The 20,524-nt window shown below is 27.9% G+C and overlaps 1 protein-coding gene and 1 long non-coding RNA gene across 4 annotated transcripts in view; both read right to left on the minus strand.

Annotated features, from left to right (window-relative positions):
- LOC122514035 (tachykinin-like peptides receptor 99D) overlaps positions 1-13,517 on the minus strand; it is a 35,815-nt gene extending 22,298 nt beyond the window's left edge. For all 3 annotated transcript variants that reach the window (XR_006302921.1, XM_043630641.1, XM_043630640.1), the window contains exon 1: positions 12,520-13,517. Coding sequence is in view for 2 of the 3 variants with exons in the window: in XM_043630641.1 (XP_043486576.1) it covers positions 12,520-12,983 (464 nt within the window). In the remaining variant the exon portion in view is untranslated. The remainder of the gene's footprint in view (positions 1-12,519) is intronic.
- Positions 13,518-14,555: 1,038 nt separating this feature from the next.
- LOC122513737 overlaps positions 14,556-20,524 on the minus strand; it is a 46,995-nt gene continuing 41,026 nt past the window's right edge. Inside the window, exon 3 of the long non-coding RNA XR_006302837.1 lies at positions 14,556-15,216. This is a non-coding gene — a long non-coding RNA (uncharacterized LOC122513737). The remainder of the gene's footprint in view (positions 15,217-20,524) is intronic.

Below are 20,524 nucleotides of genomic sequence, written 5' to 3' on the forward strand. Positions count from 1 at the left end.
TTTTCAAAATCCAATTTGACGCTATGCACTTTGCTCAGTGTTTATGTAATATTCAGTAATGAGTAATGCAATCAGTTATTCTACAATTTACGTATGTACTTGTAACATTTAAATATCTGTAAGAGATCGATCGATAAATATTTTGTAATCGAACGATTCGTTCAACGACCGAATGAAAATTTGGATTTCCTAACGCCTGTAAATAGGCAACATCGTATTACGCGTATGTGAAACGTGTTGCCTATCTGCAGGGGTAAACATTTCAAAGTTCTCGATATAATAATATTGAACGAAGAACGATCATATCTTTATATGTAACATTATTCGTACATGAGAGCTAAAAGAAAAAAAGGTCAGGAAAAATTTAATTAATATGAAATTTGACTTCCGTCGAAATTGACATTATGTTCGTAAAATAAAAGTAACGTTAAATCAGAAGAATTCTGTCAGGAGCATGAATAGAACAACGCGAGAAAAATGCTTCGACATTTATGAAATGTCGTGAACAGAGAGTTTTCGTTCAAAAGTTCAACTTTTCCGAAATGACGTACGCTCGATGATTTATCGAGAGAAAATGTTAAGAAGATATTTTTCGTTTCTTTCGATATTTGTGGTTTTGCAAAGATGATAAATAGAGAGAGAGACAGAGAGAACGTTTTCTTGAGTTTTTTCTTTCTTTTATTTTCATCGATGTAAAACGTATCGACGAGATCGCACAGACGAAAACGATGATTCTCGTAAAATAATCCTTTCGTTTTCCTTTATTTTTTTTTTGTTTTGGTTATACAACAGTGATAATGACTTTCCTGCTGTGGTAGAATTCGATTAAATCGTTCGGGGTTAATGAATGTTCTTTCTCTCATTCTTCTCGTCTTTTTTCTCTGTTCAATTCACAAAGACAACAACAACAACGGAGGTTCATCGTGTTTTAGTTTAATAGGTGAAACGAGTGGAGTTGCTTGTTGATGCTTTTATGACCTCATTCGACGTTTTCATTAACGAAAATATATATATATATATACACATACATATGTATTTCTTTTTTATTGTATGCACCCCCTCCGCTAACCCTTGCCCTTCTTAGCTACATAGTTAACAGGTGACCTATTTTCGATTATGAGTTTATTCATACTTTTGTTTTTTCTCCGAACGTTTAAGTTACGTTTTACGCTTGGAATATTACACAAAAGTGACGTTTATCAAACAGAAATGTAGAAACTTGTTTGTAAGTAGATTTATAATATATCTTCTATAAACGTTTATTTTGAAGCATTCTTTCCCCCTCTCTCTCCTTCTCTCTCTCTCTCTCTTCATAAAAATGATAATACAGATAATAAAAGTTGTATGGTTTCAACTCGAGGATTGGTTTTATTTTTCTTTTTTTTTTTTATTTTTCCATATAAAATAAAACGTAACTTAAATGTATATTTACTACACTCGTAGAGATACATCATGTTTCTTATATGGTCGACGGTTAAATTATTATATTTTTATCTTAGTTCCACTTGCGTGGCACTCATAGAGAGCAAAATAACTCTGGTGTGTTAGCAGAGGATCTATTATAAGAAATATGACGGATATTTTAAATCGTTAGTGAACATTTATAGGATATGTTTCTTCTCTCGGAATAAAGAAAGAAAGAAAGAAAGAAAGAAAGAAAGAAAGAGACGAATAGACACATTTTTCTTTTATCGATCTTTTTCTAAAAATAAAGTCGATTTTCTATACCCCCTTCTCTATTATCTTCTTTCTCTTTTTGCTCTTTTCTATAATATCCCCTCACAAACACATTTATATATATATACGTGTATGTGTATGTGTATCATGCTTCGTATCACTTTTCTCTTCCGTCATAGTATCTCTCGAAAGTTTCGAGAGCACCAGAATATGAGTTGTCACTTCGTATCGATGACAGAGATCTTGACCTGAAATTGTTACATCCTCGACATACTCCTCTAAGTTCGCATAAGTACCGATATAAGCTTTATTAAAATGCTTCGCACTACGATTCATTAATAATTCATTTTCTCTTTCGTTCTACATTTTCTTTTTTTTTCTTTCTTTTCTTTTTCTTTCTTTCTTTCTCACACATTTCGAAATTAATTTTATTATTATAATTAATTATAATAATTAATTATAATAATTATTAATATTAATAATTATTATTAATATTAATAAATAAATAAATTATTATAATTATTATAATTAATTATAATAATTATTTAATATTTATAATTATTTAATATTTATAATTATTTAATATTTTATTATTTTAATATATTATTAATAATAATATAATATTATAATATATAATTAAATATATTATATATATTATATATAATATATATGTTATATATAATATTATATATATAATTAAATAATAATATATTATTTAATTATTTAATATTTATATAATTATTTAATATTTTATTATTTTAATATATTATTATTTTAACATTTTTAAATTATTATAATAATAATAATTATAATTATAATAATTTATTTATTTATTAATATTATTTTTTATTTTTATTTAATAATATTTTATTGACCCTAGAGCCTAGGCTCCCTAAAGGCCATTAATTACAGTGTAGAACAATGTAATGTATAGATAAAACAAAACGGAAATGAAAATTATCTAATTATTATTAAACTTATCATAATAATTACATAATTTATTATTATTTATTATTATATATTAATTTTATTATTTTAGTCTTTTCGTAAATGACTTTTTTCTTTTTTCTTTTTTTTTCTTTAGATTTTTATTGAAATAAGAATATTTGCGTGTGTGTGTATACGTGTGAGTGTGCAAGTACGTTAAGGTGAGCTACGGTAAAGATGAAAAATATTCATGGAATTATTCATTCCTATCACAGATGTGTCACATATCGTAGAATTTCAAATGATCTTGTAAGATGTCTCAAGTATGCGTCAATGCTATTCCCATAGTGTAACCAGTGTTACCTAATTCTACGATTAGATTGCTCGGATTAGACTGCTGGGAAATTGAATGAAGTTAACCCTACTTGTTTCTGGAGTACATGTCTCTTGACTATGATTTATAACATAATTTACTAACTTTACAGTTCTATTAATCATTCTCATTTGACTCGTCACACGATTATACGTATGTATATGTTTTCATAATAATTATTCGATATATTACACTTTGTATAATGATTTATTATATTTTATTCTATATATTATAAAATCATATATTATATTTTAGAAGAAAGAACATGAAAATTGTTTCTTAACTCGTTAAAATATTAAAAATATGAAGAAAGAATTTATTTCTTGGCTCGAACTTAGGAAGATATTAATCATTTTGTTTCTATTGTTACACATGAGAAAGTTTTATATATCGATTCGGTAATATATAAAATATATTCCAAGTTGGTGGCTTCCGATAAAATGTTTCCATAGTCGTATTCTTTTTAAAAGAAACTTGAGTCACTTGGGAAAGCTTGATGCTCGAAGCTGACGTTTTAGGTTTATCCTAACCGAAACTAGAAACTTGAAACTTTTTCTATTTATTCGAAAAAAGTGATGTTACGTTAAAGATATTTCTATTGTTGTTAACATTTTAATTATCGGGAAGTTTTACAAATATATGGGAATAATCTCGGGAATGGTTTTAGCATTCTTAAATAAGAAAGAAAAAATTTACAGAGTGAATCATATGACTTTGTTTTCAAATTACAGTCATTTTTTTGATTACACGTGCCGTTAGATGATTTTCATTGTATGAAGGTGTTGTTTGAATTTTCCTACAAGAATATTGTCCATGGAATAAAAAACTTACTCGTAAATAATTGAAATTAGTAGTCAGTAAAGTTATGTGAATAATTGGAAGACAAAATTAGGTAGAATTCAGAAACGAGGTCGAGCATATGAAACCACTCCTGAAATTATTGTTCACATATTTGGAAACACCGTGTATACATTTATTGAAATTGAAACATGAATTTAGGGTGAGTGTTATACTGTATCGCGTTAATAAATTAAATGGAACATACGTTTGTGACATTATCCGAAAGTATATTTAAATAAATCTTATTGTTAGAGAATTTCAGTAGGAAGATGGAAGGGTTGCCTAGTTTAAGGGGGATCCTTGCTAAACTATGCATGGTGTCTAAAACGTTTCTGACCGTACACCTCTACCTTCATTCCGCTTACTCGTGCTTAGCGAATTTCACGTTATCTAAATATTTTAATGTTCCTTATGATGTAAATACTATATTGATCTAGATATTTAATATCATTTTCATCATAAATATTCGCATTCATATTTTAATACGCAAATTAATACTTTTGTTTTGTTTTAAATCGATTTCGTATTAGCCGGAAATTCATTTGTAATTAAACTTTCAAGTTAAAATTACGCGTTAGAAATAATCAATGTGCGAAAATAATAATTTATAATAAACGAAATAATTATTGCGATCATTCTCGGATGGGATTAATTATTAATTTATTTCGAGAAATATGTATTTTCATTGATAATGATATTCATGGAAGAAAATAATAGTAATAAGTAAATTCATTTGGGATAAATCTAAGGGTATAATTGAGCCGTTTATTTTGAAAGTGGCCTAACTCCATTTTTCATTTTTTTTCGGTAACATGTACAGCTTCAAATTATCTATCAATAAAGCAATTAGGATATTTTATATTCCGAGTAAATACGATAATTCTGGACACATAAGTTTTCAGAGTTAGTTGAATCACTGAACCGTTTATTTTGAAAGTGGCCTAACTCCATTAGGAGTAGAGATTTTGGTGTGGTAGAAATGGCATTAAAAAAAATAATTTACTCTTTGTCCCCCGAGAGTATTATAATATTATCAAAAAGTGTCGGAAAGGTAATAACTTTATTGTACATGAAATGAGACAAGAAGATTTTGTATGAACAAAATTATTAGAAGACGCAATTTTTAAAAGGGTCAAGAATTCTAACGGAGAACCAATAAACTGGTTAAAAATATGTTGGATGCGTTTTGTCAAAAATGAATAAGATTTTCTATAAGACATCAATGAATGAGAACGAAAATTTGAAAGTCCTGAACTTAATACCACGTCGGGGTAGACCAAGAAAGTTCGAAAATATTGTATTGACACCACTGTATAAAATATAAGACAAATTACAACCGCAAAATTCAAGGACATAATTGACTTATTACGATATATACCACCGGAACATCATGATTTCTTTAAATCCCTTTCACATACACAAAATGTAGTAGAGTAGAAAATTGTTTTGTAATTTATGTTTGTACAAAATATTTTGAATCGCATAATTTATGTTTTTAAAGTGTTATAAAGATATGTAAAATAAAATAAGTATTGTTTTTTCGCAATTTGAAGCATCTTAAATTATGTTGAATGGACTTCGGTTCCTTCAAATTTTATAACGAATCTGGTTGTTAATTTTAGTGGCCTAACTCCATTCTTGATAAGAAAACGCATATTATTCACTTAATAATTGCCATTATTTTAATAGGAACTGTAAATTGAACACCTTTAGACACACTTAAGCAACATAACTCATTGTTATTCTTTACGTATATTTTTAATTGCATTGAAACGCAAACCTTTAAATATCTCAATTTAAGGTTATATGGAGTTAGGCCACTTTCAAAATAAACGGCTCATATAACAAACTTCTATCATTCTTATTTTTATAAACATAAATCTAATCATTTAATAAATACAATTATCGGTTTAAATCAAAAGTTTCGAAAAATTGAATCAAATGTTGATGATATACGAATATAGATAAATACGTAATGCATCAATAAAATTTAATATATAACAAACTTCTATCATCTTACTTTTTATAAACATAAATCTAATCATCATAAATATAATCAATTATTACAAAAGAAACAAAAAAAAGTATACAAATATAGATAAATACGTAAAGCATTAATAAAATTTAATATATGAGCCGTTTATTTTGAAAGTGGCCTAACTCCATTTGTCAATTATTTCCAGTTACCCACGGTAACATGTACAGCTTCAAATTATCTATCAATAAAGCATTTAAGATTAATAATTGCTATTATTTTAATAGGAACTGTAAATTGAACACCTTTAGATACACTTAAGCAACATAACTCATTGTTATTCTTTACGTATATTTTTAATTGCATTGAAACGCAAACCTTTAAATATCTCAATTTATGGAGTTAGTCCATTTTCAAAATAAAAGGCTCAATTAATCTAAAATTAACCTAAAAAGTTAGAGCTAAGAATCTTATCCAGTATACAATAAGATAATCATTAATGTCTCATTTTCTCTCTTACTTTTACTCTTTTTTTCTCTCTCTAAATCCGAGAAAATGTGGATTGATATATGAATCCCCGGACTAAAAGCATTGCTTGTACGTGCCTTCAGCGAGATTTGTGACGTATAAAAGGATTTAAACGAAAATAGAATTTATCCGAGGAAACATTTTGAAATGTATTGTCGAAGTTATCACGCATTAACGTTTTTAACATGCTCCATTTTCTTTTTATTCCCCCCTCATTCCTCCGTTCCTTCTTTTTCTTCCTCTTTATGTTTTTATTTCTTCAACGAATAAACTTGAAATAATTGTGCTTTCTATTTTTTTGTTTGTATAAACTTTGGAAAGTATAATTAACCGATTAACGCAGTTAAAAGATCTTAAATTAATCTTTCATTTCAAGATCTTAAATTAATCTTTCATTTCAAGATCTTAAGTTAATCTTTCATTTATTTCAATATGTTGACCTAATTTCAAATAATTTAGATTATTTCTAATAATTTAGATTAAAAATTAAAAAAAAATAATTATTTCAAATAATTTAGATTATTTCTAACACGTTAAAAATTATATGTCAATTTGTATCACGCAAAAGGAGAAAGTCGATATTCTAATATGCGTATATATATATACATACACATACATATATATAATATATGTAGTAAATCATGAGAAGATATTCCATCTTACAATTAGTTCACGTCTATCTTAATCGCGTAGACCTCACCAAATCATACGACTTGTCATCCAAACGTGTCTAATATGTTCTAAGCCAACGAGCTAATCAAATGTGATGAATAAATTCGTACGTGTTTATAAAATATATTATTTTGTTTAGGAACATACCTATGCAATCATTCATAACGTTCGAAAATATTTCAAAATAAAAAAGAAAAAACTCGGAGAATCGTATTCATCGCATTGTTACTTTTCACATTTTTTTTCTTTCCAATTCTATATTTTTTTTGGTATGTTTTTAAATAGAAAAAAGGATACAAAAGATTTCCAGTGGCAAAGTTTTCGTTAGTATCCGTCGATCGATAAGAGACAATACGAAGAATTTTATTTGAAAAAAAGTAAGGGTTGATACTGTGTTCCGAATAAAAGATCGTACAATCGTTTAGTTCGTTGGAGGTTTTACCGTTAACAGACATTTCTCAAAGCTATTATCGTTATTCACGTTGGTTGCTGCTTGGTTGTACGATGTTATATACGTGTTCTCGAATTCGTTACTTTTTTTCAAATCAATTGCTGCTGTATTTCTACACCAATCCGAACAATGGAATTTTAATCGTTTTGTCTTTCATCTTTATAGCCTGTGCCATCAATATTTTCATTCAAATTTGCATTGTATCATTAAGTTTTCGTCTTGTTATTTTTAATAATTCACTTTTTTCCCGTTTAACCTTCGTTTTAAGCATTGAAGTATTAATTAATACAATCAAGATCTTTGCAAACGATCATTTCGTGTTTAATTTAGATTTCCTGCTTTTTGATTTCAATGATCGTAAGTGTCCTAACGTTTGCCTTTCAACAGGTAGTCGATTAAATTCTTCAATGCAAATTGAATCTATAAACAAAAATAAAGAAACGCAGATGGAGAAAATCTTATTAAATTCGGTGACAAATCTTTCGAAGATTTTTGTGCGTTCTTTGGAAAAAGAAAATTCGTAAATCCCTTTTCTTTTTTGTTTTTTCTTTTTCTCTGTTATATTAACTATCAGTTGATTGTTTTTTACGTTTGAGGAGAGCTTACAAAAATTCAAATTCAATCCTAAGCCGTAATCCCGTTTAGCGAAGTGAAAAACTCTCATAGGGATGATCGGATCTTCTAAAAGAAGATTTCGTTTGATTCCGGCTTTTGCCTGATCGAGAAATCTTTTTATTCGACATTTTTTTTTCTCCTCTTTGCTCCTCCACACTTTCCTAAGAATGGCGATCGTCGAGTTCATCTTCTTCGAGCTTTTCTCTTCTTAGCTTCTTCCTTTGATTCCGGGGAATCTTCTTCGTTAGATTGGATTTTTCTTTTACTCTTTTTTCTTTTTCGGAGTTTATATTAAATCGACATATTTTCAAGAATTTTCCTTCCGTTATATTTTCGATCACAGACTCGCGCTATTGTCTTACAAATATATTTTTTATTTTGTTATTGGTGCCCCTTAAAATATGCATCACTCGATACACCGTTAATAATCTTGCTTGCGAACGCCATCTATCAGTATGCAACATCCCTTCGGAATATGCAACCGCAGCTTACAGATGTGTATGACGGTGTTACATACTCTGAGGGGATGTTTCATACTGATAGATGGCGCTCGCAAGCAACATTATCGACTATGTATGGAGGGTTGCTTCTATTCAGGCGTTAGTTTAAAATCAATTCTTTTTATACTTATATTATTAATTTTATTCGTTTACTATAGACATTTATATTTCCTTTATTTAAATCATTTCATATTAATTCTCATAATTAATTCTCATATTATATTCTCTCTAATTTCTTATATGATTTCATTTCTCGAAGGATCCTTAGGAATTTGGTATCACAGTACAACTCCGTGATAATTATTTCTCTCTTACTCTCTCTTATATTTGATGCTATGTAAGCATGTTCGTGACATTTCAGGGAAGAAACATCTTCCTATTAATTTCTACATTCTTGCAAGATGTCATTTTATTAACGACAATAAGTTTTGCACGTACGTTAACAGAGCACATGTTCAACTTTCATAAATTAATTAACTTATATATTAATATCTTTAGAAATTAGAAACTAAAAATTCGATTGGATTTTCTTAATTATTATTTTCCTTTTTTAACGACTTTTTCATCTCGATCGTAATCGAGATAATATCATAATTTCTCGGATATTGGCTTAATCTCTAAGATAAAACCGTTACGTAAGAAAATCCCGATGGGATCGATAAAATTGTTTTAAACAAAAGTTAAAAAAGGGAGAAGTAGAAAATAAAATAAACCAACTTGTAACCAGGATCGTTAATTATAACGTCGAAAAAATGGTTGTTTCTCTTTCTTACTTCTTCATTTTTTTCTTTTTTTTTTTTTTTTTCGTTGCTTCTGTCTTCCCGTAACTAAGTTTAAAATCATCGTACTCTTTAGCGAGAAATTTGAGAAATAAAGTTCGAACCTGTTCTAGTGATTTACGCTTTGGGATAATTAAACGTTACGTCGAATAATCCATGGGATGTTCGCTCGTAACGTAAGACCCGATTGTAGCTTAATGAGCTCGATCGTTACCTGACTCAGTCAATCACTCTCTTTCTCCTACTATCTTTTTCATGAGATTAAAGGAAAAAGAAAAACTTTGATCAATTATTCATCGGATCTTTTTCTCGATAATACGATCTGCAAATGACATATTTAACGAATTACAATTTTAAACTATTATTATAATATCGCAGGAAATATATTTTTATTTCGATGACGAACACACAACATTTGTATTATTTTTATTTTTAAAATAAAAGGATATTCATTTCAAAAATATTCTTCTTCGTGAATAGATATTGGAAAACGAATGTGATCAATGAAATATATTTTTATCGTCTGTATGCTTTTTTATAGAGATAAAAATAAAATATTATATAATTCAAAAGTGTTGAAGAAAATGAATACGTTGAAAAAGAGAGATAGAGAGAGAGAGAGACAGAAAGAGAGAGAGAGAGAGAGAGAGAGAAGAGATCAAGGAAAATTCTTTCTCATACTCGGTCAAATTTCATATTGATTGTTCTTATTGGATTCCTTCGACGTATATAAGAGGAAGATAATAATTCCTTTACTGATGGTCTTCCTTATTCCATCCTTCCTTCTTTCCTTATTTTCTTCTTTCTTTCTCTATCACAGTTGGAGAGTAGAATTATTATTTCATCGAATTAAAGGTTTTAATATTTAGTCTAGACTCTAGAGAATGGATCCTTGAATTATGCATGCCACTTTGAAGAATAATTTCAAGTATTTCTGGCCAACACGTTAGCCAAGATGATCTTCTTTTTAACTAAGAGGTAAAAAAGAAGAAAAAAAGAAAAAAAAAGAAAAGAAGAAGAAGAAGAAGAAAACAAAAAAAAAAAGAAAGAAAAAGAAAAAAAAAAGAAGAGAATAGCTTCTGAAGCTTTTCATCTAACATAAGCTCGACGATGTTCCAAGTTTAAGAGGAGTACCTTTCGCATTTTCTTCTCTTTCTATCTTTCTTCCATTCCTACTTTTTATTTCTCTCCTTTATATCTTATTCCTTTTTAAATCTCCCGCGAGACAGCAGAACGAAATGTTCTGTCTCTTTCTTATCTATGAAATAATAACCACTCTAGTTTATACTAACACTACGAGAACCTAGGCAATAGCTTTTCTTCTTTTTACCCGTTGAAGCTACTATTTTCTAAACTAAATTATTACACAATGCGAGCGAATGAAATCGTAAAACTTGGAATATTAACTTATTCTTAGATATATATATATATATATATTATATTTCTTACGAAAAATGATTAGGAAAATGAAACGAAGAATCATTAGAAAAGATGATTATAATAAACGTTAGATATTTTCGGGGTTAGATTCAATGTTGTTATCAAGTTTATACTCGAAGATAATGGGTGGGAAGGGGGAAGGGGGAAGGGGGAGGGGGTGGGTGGGTGGTAGGAGAGAGAACACATTGTTGTCAGAATTGCGATCGTGATCCGAATTTCTATCTATACTTACTTATCTTTTGCTAGAAGATATCTCAGATATTTTTCTGAAGAAAAATAAACAAAAAATAAGGGAAATGAGAAATCGATGGTACGTCTAATAATGGTGTTGGTGTTGGTGTTGGTGGTTTGTTGGTAAGAAGGAAGAAGAAGAGTGTAGTAGTGTGATATTATATCACGTTCGAGTGTATATCCCTCCTAAAATCGAGGAAAACGAGGGTCATTCGTATAATACGGATAAATCTAGCTAGCTAGCTAGCTAGAAAACTCGATTTCTTAGTCTGTTTCTTTCACGCAAAGGACCACTACACACCACCAACATCACCACCCATCGAGAGCTCGTAAAAGCTCTACCAGATGTTGCCTGATACACTTTCGATAACACCCACGCCGATAATAATTTCATTCCGACAATTTCCAGTTCTAATATGTGTTTTTTAGAATTTCTCGATTACTTTTATTCTCTCTTTCTCTTTTCATCTTTCCAACTTCCTTTTTGAAAATATATTTCTCTTTTTTTTACTTATTTTTATCTTTAGGCCACAATATGTAATTTTCACATGATTTTTTTTTTCTTTTTTGATATAAAAGAGTAATATTGAAACGTATATAACATTTATTTGTTTTTTCTTTATTTAGGACTTAAAATAGCAAACATTTGTAGAAAAAATAAAAATTGTTTTGAATGTTTTATTTGAACCAACAAACATTTTTTCTTATATTACTTTTCTTGGGCCATTTGAAATTGCTTTTTTTCTTTCTTTCTTTCTTTTTATTTGTATCTTATTTTTTTTGGTTCCTTTTCGACTGAAGTATATCCACCTTCTTCGTGTTATCCGATTGATCTCACTTTTCTGTTCGAATTCTATATAATATTTGTACGTGGTTGGCACCTAACATAACAAGACCGATTCCCTACCACTTAAATACTCGAGGAGACGAACCAACAGTCAGAAATGTGTTTTTCCCATTTATCCAGAGGAGGAGACGTTTGTTAAAAAAGCACAAGGTTGCTGCATTTACGAGTAACGAAAATAGTTACAGACCTTGGCAGATAGGATGGGTTATAAGAGAGATGCTTGATAATAAAAATACAAATAAAAAATAAAAAATAAAAAATAAAAGTAAAAGAAGAAAATATTAATTATCGAAGTTGTCGGGGCGTAACACAACGCGTACAGAGATTTATAGTAGCAGTGAAATTTTCTGCTAACTCGGTAAACCATTTGTCATACTCGAATATTTCAAAGTCGGTGAATTTAAAACTCGTGCACGCACGCGCGTACACACATATTGTATAAACAGAGATCACACATTAACAGGTTCCGTGGCAAGTTATTTTTGCCTGATTTGTCGTTCAGGCCATTTGACTTTTAGCGCATTAAATAAGTATGACTACGTGTACCACCGGTGGTACACGTGGCCTGAAGATCAAGTTTAACGTGTGGCCACCGGTGGTACACGTGGCACGGAACATGTTAAATAAAGTTTATATTTAAAATAAAGGGAAATGAAAAACTTACCGATCGATCGATATAGCCATCAGAGTGAAGACACTGGCACAAATTGTGAGTACCGCGATGAATTGGCAAATCTTACAGTAAAGTGTACCAAACGGCCAATGACTGTTGAGCATGTAAATGTAATTAAATGTAACGTTCAACGTAGACACCATAGCATCGGCTATACTTAAATTGACCAAAAAGTAATTGGTCACTGTGCGCATTTTTTTGTGCGCCAATACTATCCATATCACTATTAAATTTCCACCGGTTGCAACTATGATCATACCGGCGAAAAGCAAACTCCAAATAATTTGTCTCCACCATGGCAGTACGAATTGATTTCTCAACTCGAGATCCGTCAAATTCGTATTGTTTAAACATTCCCCACATGACAGGTTGAAGGTATAATTGTCGAACCACAGTAACGATGTATTCCAAGGATAATTGTTTGTTAAATTCAATGTATTTTCCAACGACTGCATCACGAATTATTACTTCTCTCTCTTATCTTTTCTTTCTTATTTTTTTTTTTATATATATTTTTCTCGATATCTTTTTTGATTTAATTTCGATGTACTTTAACAATGTTCACCTTCGTCGATGATAAATCATTTAATTCGATTCCAAAGGAATTTGATTAGATCGTTGGACAAAAGTTGTCAATGTATTTTTCAATATTAGTCCTCATGATTATATTTTTGTTCCATTGTCACGAATTATCGACACATTCATTTGAATTTTGACGATCATTGTTGTTTCAACGTATTCGATACGCGACGCCACGATTTTAAATCGCATAGTTCGACGCGAAGATAATTTTTGATCAACATGACGACGAGTATTAGACGAGAAATGAATAATTAATCGTGCTACTTCTCTTATAAATTCATTCGCTTTAACGAATATTATTATTCTCTCGTTTCTCGAAATTCTTTCTCGGATTTTAAATGAAACAATTGGCGTGAAATTATTTTCAATAATAAAACAAACAATAAAAAAACACAGAACACTCGTTTTTAATATAAATTAATTAATTTTGCGTAAATTATTAATTTTACATTTAAAAACTGAAATCACACACACACACACGCACGCACACGCACATACGCGTTTCATTAGTTCAATGTCGATAAAATATCAAATACGATCTGATGATTCACTATACCGATGGTGGTGGTGGGTGCATTGATTATAAACCAAAAGAGGCCATCCTTTTTCTTCTTTTTTCTTTACTTCCGTTTCATGCACGACTACCCATTAATAGCTGGCTAGTTGTTCTCTCGTCTCGATTCGTCGGGTTCGTTCAATCAGTATTGTTCCCATAGATTAATATTTTCTCTTGGAAAGATGAACCTAATCGAATTATCCACTTTGACTTTTCCTTTCCTTCTTTAACGTGTTACTGTCCGTTAAATAATATTTTAATCAATTGTTCGTCGAACATTTGTTTTTTTTTTTTTTTATTTATTTTCTCCTTTTTATAACCATCGATATTGAATTTTAATATTTTTAATATTAATTATTTTGTTTTTTTTTTTTAATATTATTAATTTAATTTTAATATTATTCATTTAAATTCATATCTAGAAATGATTTTCCGTAATTTTTGTTAATTGGAAAATTTCGATTTCGATTAATGCAAATACGAGAAACGTTGTTAATGATATTTTATTAAAGATCGTTCGTTAATTGTAATTCTAATCGATTAAATAAAGTAAAGAGAGAGTATTATTATTATTCTTCGTTTTTTTCCACTCGGCGTTAGTAAACAAGGAATAATTTTTCTTCTTGACTGGTGGTAGGATATAAACTAAATAGGATCTTCTAATGGATTCCCCCTTTTTATATCGACTTCCGTTGATCTTTCATTTCTCTTATTTCTATATAACTCAATGTCACTCCTATAATTTCTTTTTCTCACGAAAGAAAACATATATAACGAAGGGTATAGTATTTTTTTTTAGAAAATCAAAGCCTTTATCATCGTTCGATGAAACCTCTTCTATTGTTGATTATCCATAAATCCTTCTTTTTTCTTCTTTTCTTTTTTTAAATTTGTCTTCTTCTATTTTAATAGAAATTTACGAACAAATATAAACAATGACAATTTCATATCACTTTCGATACTTTCAAATATTTTCCTTTTTTCAATATATTGTTTTAATATTTGTTGTTTTCTCTCTCTCTCTCTTTTTTTCTCGCACTTAAAAAGTTACACTTATTTGTCTGACTTTTGAAAATCTTCTCTACGTTTCAAGAAGAAGAAGAAAAAATACAGGAGTCTTTTTCGAGTGTTTTGTTCTTTTTTTAAATTTCAATAAAGAAATAAGGAAAAGTTTGTGTTTAATGGAATGGTTTTAACCAGATGATTACTTTTCAAAGAAGAAATGTTATAGAAGAATTGGTAAATCGGATCTGCGTTATACGTAGAAAAACACAAAGAAGACACTCATACACACGTTTACAGCAGACCCACGCGTTTCACGACAAATAGCAGCAGTAGCATCAGAAGGATATGGACGGCATAAATATATTTTCTGTCGTTCGATCCTTGAGCTTCATAAGAATTTCCAAGATGAACTTCTAAGATCTCTTCTACGAATAAATCTTCAATAGGTTACTTTAATGGGAAACGCGTTCCTTTCTTTTTCCCTGAAGTCCATTCAAGCATTTCAACACGTTCGCAATTTCCCGAAGAGCTTCGACCGGTTTGACCTGGAACATAAATTATTAAGATTAAGTGATACCTGTATATACATTCTTTTATTTTATTTTCTTTTATTTTTTTTATCTATCTTTTATTTACTTTTTTTCTCATCCAATAGTTCCTTCTCCCGTCGTCGATTAAAATAATTTAATTTAATTAAATTAATAATATAATAATATAATAAATAATATTAATTTGATTAAAATAATTTGATTTAATTAAATTAAATAATATAATAATATAATAAATAATATTAATTTGATTAAAATAATTTGATTTAATTAAATTAAATAACATAATAAATAATAAAAAATATTAATTTGATTTAATTAAATTAAATAATATAATAATATAATAAATAATATTAATTTGATTAAAATAATTTGATTTAATTAAATTAAATAATATAATAATATAATAAATAATATTAATTCGATTAAAATAATTTGATTTAATTAAATTAATAATATAATAAATAATCAAATTATATTCGATTAAAATAATTTGATTTAATAAAATTAAATAAGATAATAAATATAAATTAATTTGATTAAAATAATTTGATTTAATAATTAAATTACTAATATAATAAATAATAAATAATATTAATTCGATTAAAATAATTTGATTTAATTAAATTAAATAATATAATAATATAATAAATAATATTAATTTGATTAAAATAATTTGATTTAATTAAATTAAATAATATAATAAATAATCAATAATTATAATTCGATTAAAATAATTTGATTTAATTAAATTAATAAAAAAATTCTAATTCGATAAAAATAATTTGATTTAATTAATTAATATAAAGAAGATATAAATACATTAATGAATCCTTTAGTTTAAGGCATACATTGATAAGAATATCGTTCCATAAAAAATATTCACCTGTACATACGGGCTTTTACATTAACGACCCGTATTAGAGTTCGTCAATTACGAAAGAATTGACAGGATTTTCCTTGCAATTATATCATTTGTTATAACGAATTTTATTAATCTTATGATTGATATCATTTTGTTCTATTATTTTGGCTACTTTAAATGCATTTAAAATTCATCATCTAATTTGAATAAGTAATTTAAATGAAGTTTGACTATAGATAAGGATAATTCAGAAGATTAAAAAGAAAGGGAATAAGGTGAACGAAATGCGAAACAAATCCAACGATTACGTTTGACTTTGTCTCGCGAGGAATTTAATTATAAAACTGGACCGAGGTACTTGATCGTTTAAATCGAAATAACACGTTGATTGGTGGTCCTCCGTCATTTTTGACATGCCTCTATTCTATCTATCTTTCCATTATATTATCCCGATAATTTTTTGTTGTTGTTCCTGTAAATGATCACGTTCATTGCTATCCCGACTAGTGAAATAAAATCGACGTTATTGCATCCATAAAAACAGGAGACAGATATATATATGTAATCGAAGTGTACTTCGTTAAAAACGAAATCGAAAGATATGTGGAAAAAGAAAAAAGATAAAAAAAAAAAAAAACAAATGTTTGATATCGTAAAATAATTCTTTAGATGCGTATACCTTCGAGTTGGATATCATTTTGTGAAAATGTGGATATTCGAATACCTACTTGACACAATTGAGGTGTCTTTATTCCTTATTTCTATGTATAAGTTTATATATTTATTTTAATATGGGAAAGATAGTGAAAAAGGTAGTGAAGCACACCTGAACAAGTCCAAATTTTCATTGTGTGCAAGTATAATGAGGATAAATATTTATTCGTTTATTTAATTTTTAATTATTTCAATATTATTTATATAATATATATTTATATTATATTTATTTATATTATATTTATTTATATTATTTATATTATATTATATATATATTTCATATTTATTCGTTTATTTAATTTTTAATTATTTCAATATTATTTATATTCAATATTATTTATATTCAATATTATTTATATATATAATATATATTTATATTATATTTATTTATATTATTTATATTATATTATATATATATTTCATATTTATTCGTTTATTTAATTTTTAATTATTTCAACGAGACTATATAATGCAAGAAAAATGCATGAAAATATTCGATTCGCACGAATCTTTCTACGAACGATTCGTATATGGGTCGTTGGAAGTCGAATGGTTAAAGGATCAATTTTTGTAAACGGTTAATAGTTTAATCTCGTAATAACTACTGATTTTTAATTAAAATCTCAGAATTAATCGGAAAAATGTTGCGTTAAGAATTAGGAAAGAAATGAATTAATTGGATAGTTTTTTAGATAGCGTAGCTAAGTTATTTATTTTCAGATATTCCAGAATTAATATAGATGAGATAACAGATTCTTTTTTTTTTTTAAACAAAACGTGCAGAAAGGTGATTACAGTCAGTGTCAAGTATTTTATGATCTGAATATCGAAAAGTTTTGTTTAATCTGGAACAGTTGGTTGGTTCCACGTTGTATCTCAAGTGCATACGTAAAATCGTAACGAAAGAATTTTAAAGGAAAACCGTAGGGCAAATTAGTTAATGAAATTAAAGAAAATAAAATAACATAATAATCTTGCGTGTTAATTTCATTATTTTCCAATTTTTTTCTCAATCAAAAGTTTTCTTTGGATTTATTTATTTATTTATTTTTCTTTTTTTCTTTTCTTTTCATTTATTTCTCACACGATGACACGGGATTGCGTCTTTTCGTAAGAATTGCGAGTAACTGTTTCTTCTTTTCCACTTCGTGGAAAACGTTGAAACACGTACGTGTTTGGTTTTAGCGATAAGGTACTGAAAAATTTCCAGGATTATTTTATTTCTCCCATGTGTGACAGGGCCACACATCTCTTCTTGCTTTTTTCCCCAGACAAATACTGGATTTTGTCTTTCAGATTGAAGAACTTAATCAAGAGAGTTTTCATTCATCTTTCAAAGCTAATAAACGAATGATTAAAAAACAAAAAAGAAAAGAAAAGAAAGAAATTGTTTTTTTAAATAATACATACAGAGTTTTAGTTTCATCAAGTTTACCTTGGCACCGCTTAAATGTTGTGTTAGAGTTTACTATTAAAGCCAAAATATTTTTGCAAAATTTTTTTCTCCAGTTATCTGGTTATCAGAAAAGAAAAACTGGCCTCGCTATATTATTCTTATCATCATCCATAAATTGTATTATAATTTGTCAAATATTCAGCTATATAAAAACGAATTATGTAAATTCATTATAAATAATCAATTATAATAATGATTTCATTATTCATTGTAAATAAACGAAACCAAATTTTCTTCTCCATAAATCTATGAGGTTTCTAATTATATAATAAAATATTATTTTTTAGTTGCACGAATTTGACAAGAATATATTCAAACTATACTTCTTACACAGCAATCATTGTAATATCTGACACCCTACTTTTGGAAGATCAGAAATGAATGAGAACAAAAATGAAAAAAAAATATATTAAGGAAATAATCGAACTCAATTATATAAAAAGAATTATGTATAAAGTTTGAATTTACTATTTAATAGACAATAAAAAAAATGAATGATTAATCAAGAAATAATATTTTCATTGCAAATAAACGAAACCAAATTTTCTTCTCCATAAATCTAAGAGGTTTCTAATTATATAATAAAATATTATTTTTTTCTTGTTTTATAGTTGCACGAATTTGACAAGAATATATTCAAACTATACTTCTTACACAACAATCATTGTAATATCTGACACCCTACTTTTGGAAGATCAGAAATGAATGAGAACAAAAATGAAAAGAAAATATATTAAGGAAATAATCGAAATGAAATATGTCTTTTCTACGAGTGTTTCAAAAGTATATATATAGTAATATAATAATATTAATTATATTAATAAATGAACCAGGCATGTGTGTCGCCGTAAGCATCGAGGGCACACGTGAAACATAACGTTGCGGTGGGACGATGGCCGTTGAAAATAAAGCAATTAATGGTTGAATGTGTTTCTGCCATCTGAAAATAGCCGGTGATCGATGAGGGCGGTGAGGTGAGGTGAGGTGGGGTGGCTGGGTGTTTGGGTGGATTTTTGGGTGGTTGTTCAGAATAGGGGAGGATAAGGTGGTGGAGGAGAGGGGGAGGATTGTGGGAATCGTGCGGCATAGTGGTGCGGTGACCCTGTCTTTACCCCTGTTTCTACCCCTGTTTCTACCCCTGTTTCTACCCCTGTTTCTATACCACCACCACCCTTTTCCTCTTTCTCCTCAAATTCAAACTTCTCACGTCAGCCCTGATATCAGTCGAAACTATTTTCGAACTACACAAATCTTCTCTGCTCATTCGATGATAGTTCACTCTTAACCTTTGACCTATCATTCTAATCTACATGTTTAATCAATCCTTTTTTTTCTTTCACTTTTTTCCTTTCCTATGTGTTTTTTATTTTTTTTTTATATGCACCGACGTCCAAAGTTTTTCTAAAGGATTTTAAAAATTCAATTTAACTACTCTCTTTTCTGAGATCGTTCAGATTAATGATATATAACTTTTATCTTATTTTATAATATAGTTTTACATTAATAAATTTTTATATTCTATTAATTTGACAGAAGGAAAAAGAAAAAAAGAGAAAGAGTTGTTAAATTATTTCTAAGAATTTTTACAAAGAGTAATTGTTCGAGGATTGTTGCTTATTTTTTTCACGAAGATTATAACAGAAAATGATATCAGAATATTATTAAACATTTTGGATGTGGATGAAATTCATCTAATTGATTTTTCCCATGGTAGCCTTGAGGCAAAACTCCGTCAAAAAGGGCTTAGCGTCATAAGACTTAGTGTTAGATAAACTTTTTACTTTGTCGAACGTTTGAAGTGCCTGTGGACGCATTCATTTAAACACACACACACACGCATTTAAACGTACACATACACTTTGTCCTTCTTTCTTGTTTTTTGCCATTAAAAACTTTGATTTTCATTTATCCTCGTCTATCCTTTGCGAATATCGAAATATATAAAAAAATCGTACATTATTTTAATCATAATAATATTACATAATTAATATTACACAATTAAAATATATATACATAAATAATATATAATAAATATATATATATATATAATAAATATATATAAATAAATAATTAAAATATATACATAAATAATATATAATAAATATATTTAAATATATAATATAAATATAGATAAATAAATAATTAAAATATATACATAAATAATATTAATAAATATATATAAATATATAAAATATATATAAATAAATAATTAAAATATATATATAAATATATAATAAATATATATAAATAAATAATTAAAATATATAGAT

The sequence above is a fragment of the Polistes fuscatus genome, unplaced genomic scaffold (assembly GCF_010416935.1).
Source record: "Polistes fuscatus isolate 324 unplaced genomic scaffold, CU_Pfus_HIC Scaffold13, whole genome shotgun sequence".
Taxonomy (NCBI): Eukaryota; Metazoa; Arthropoda; class Insecta; order Hymenoptera; family Vespidae; genus Polistes; species Polistes fuscatus.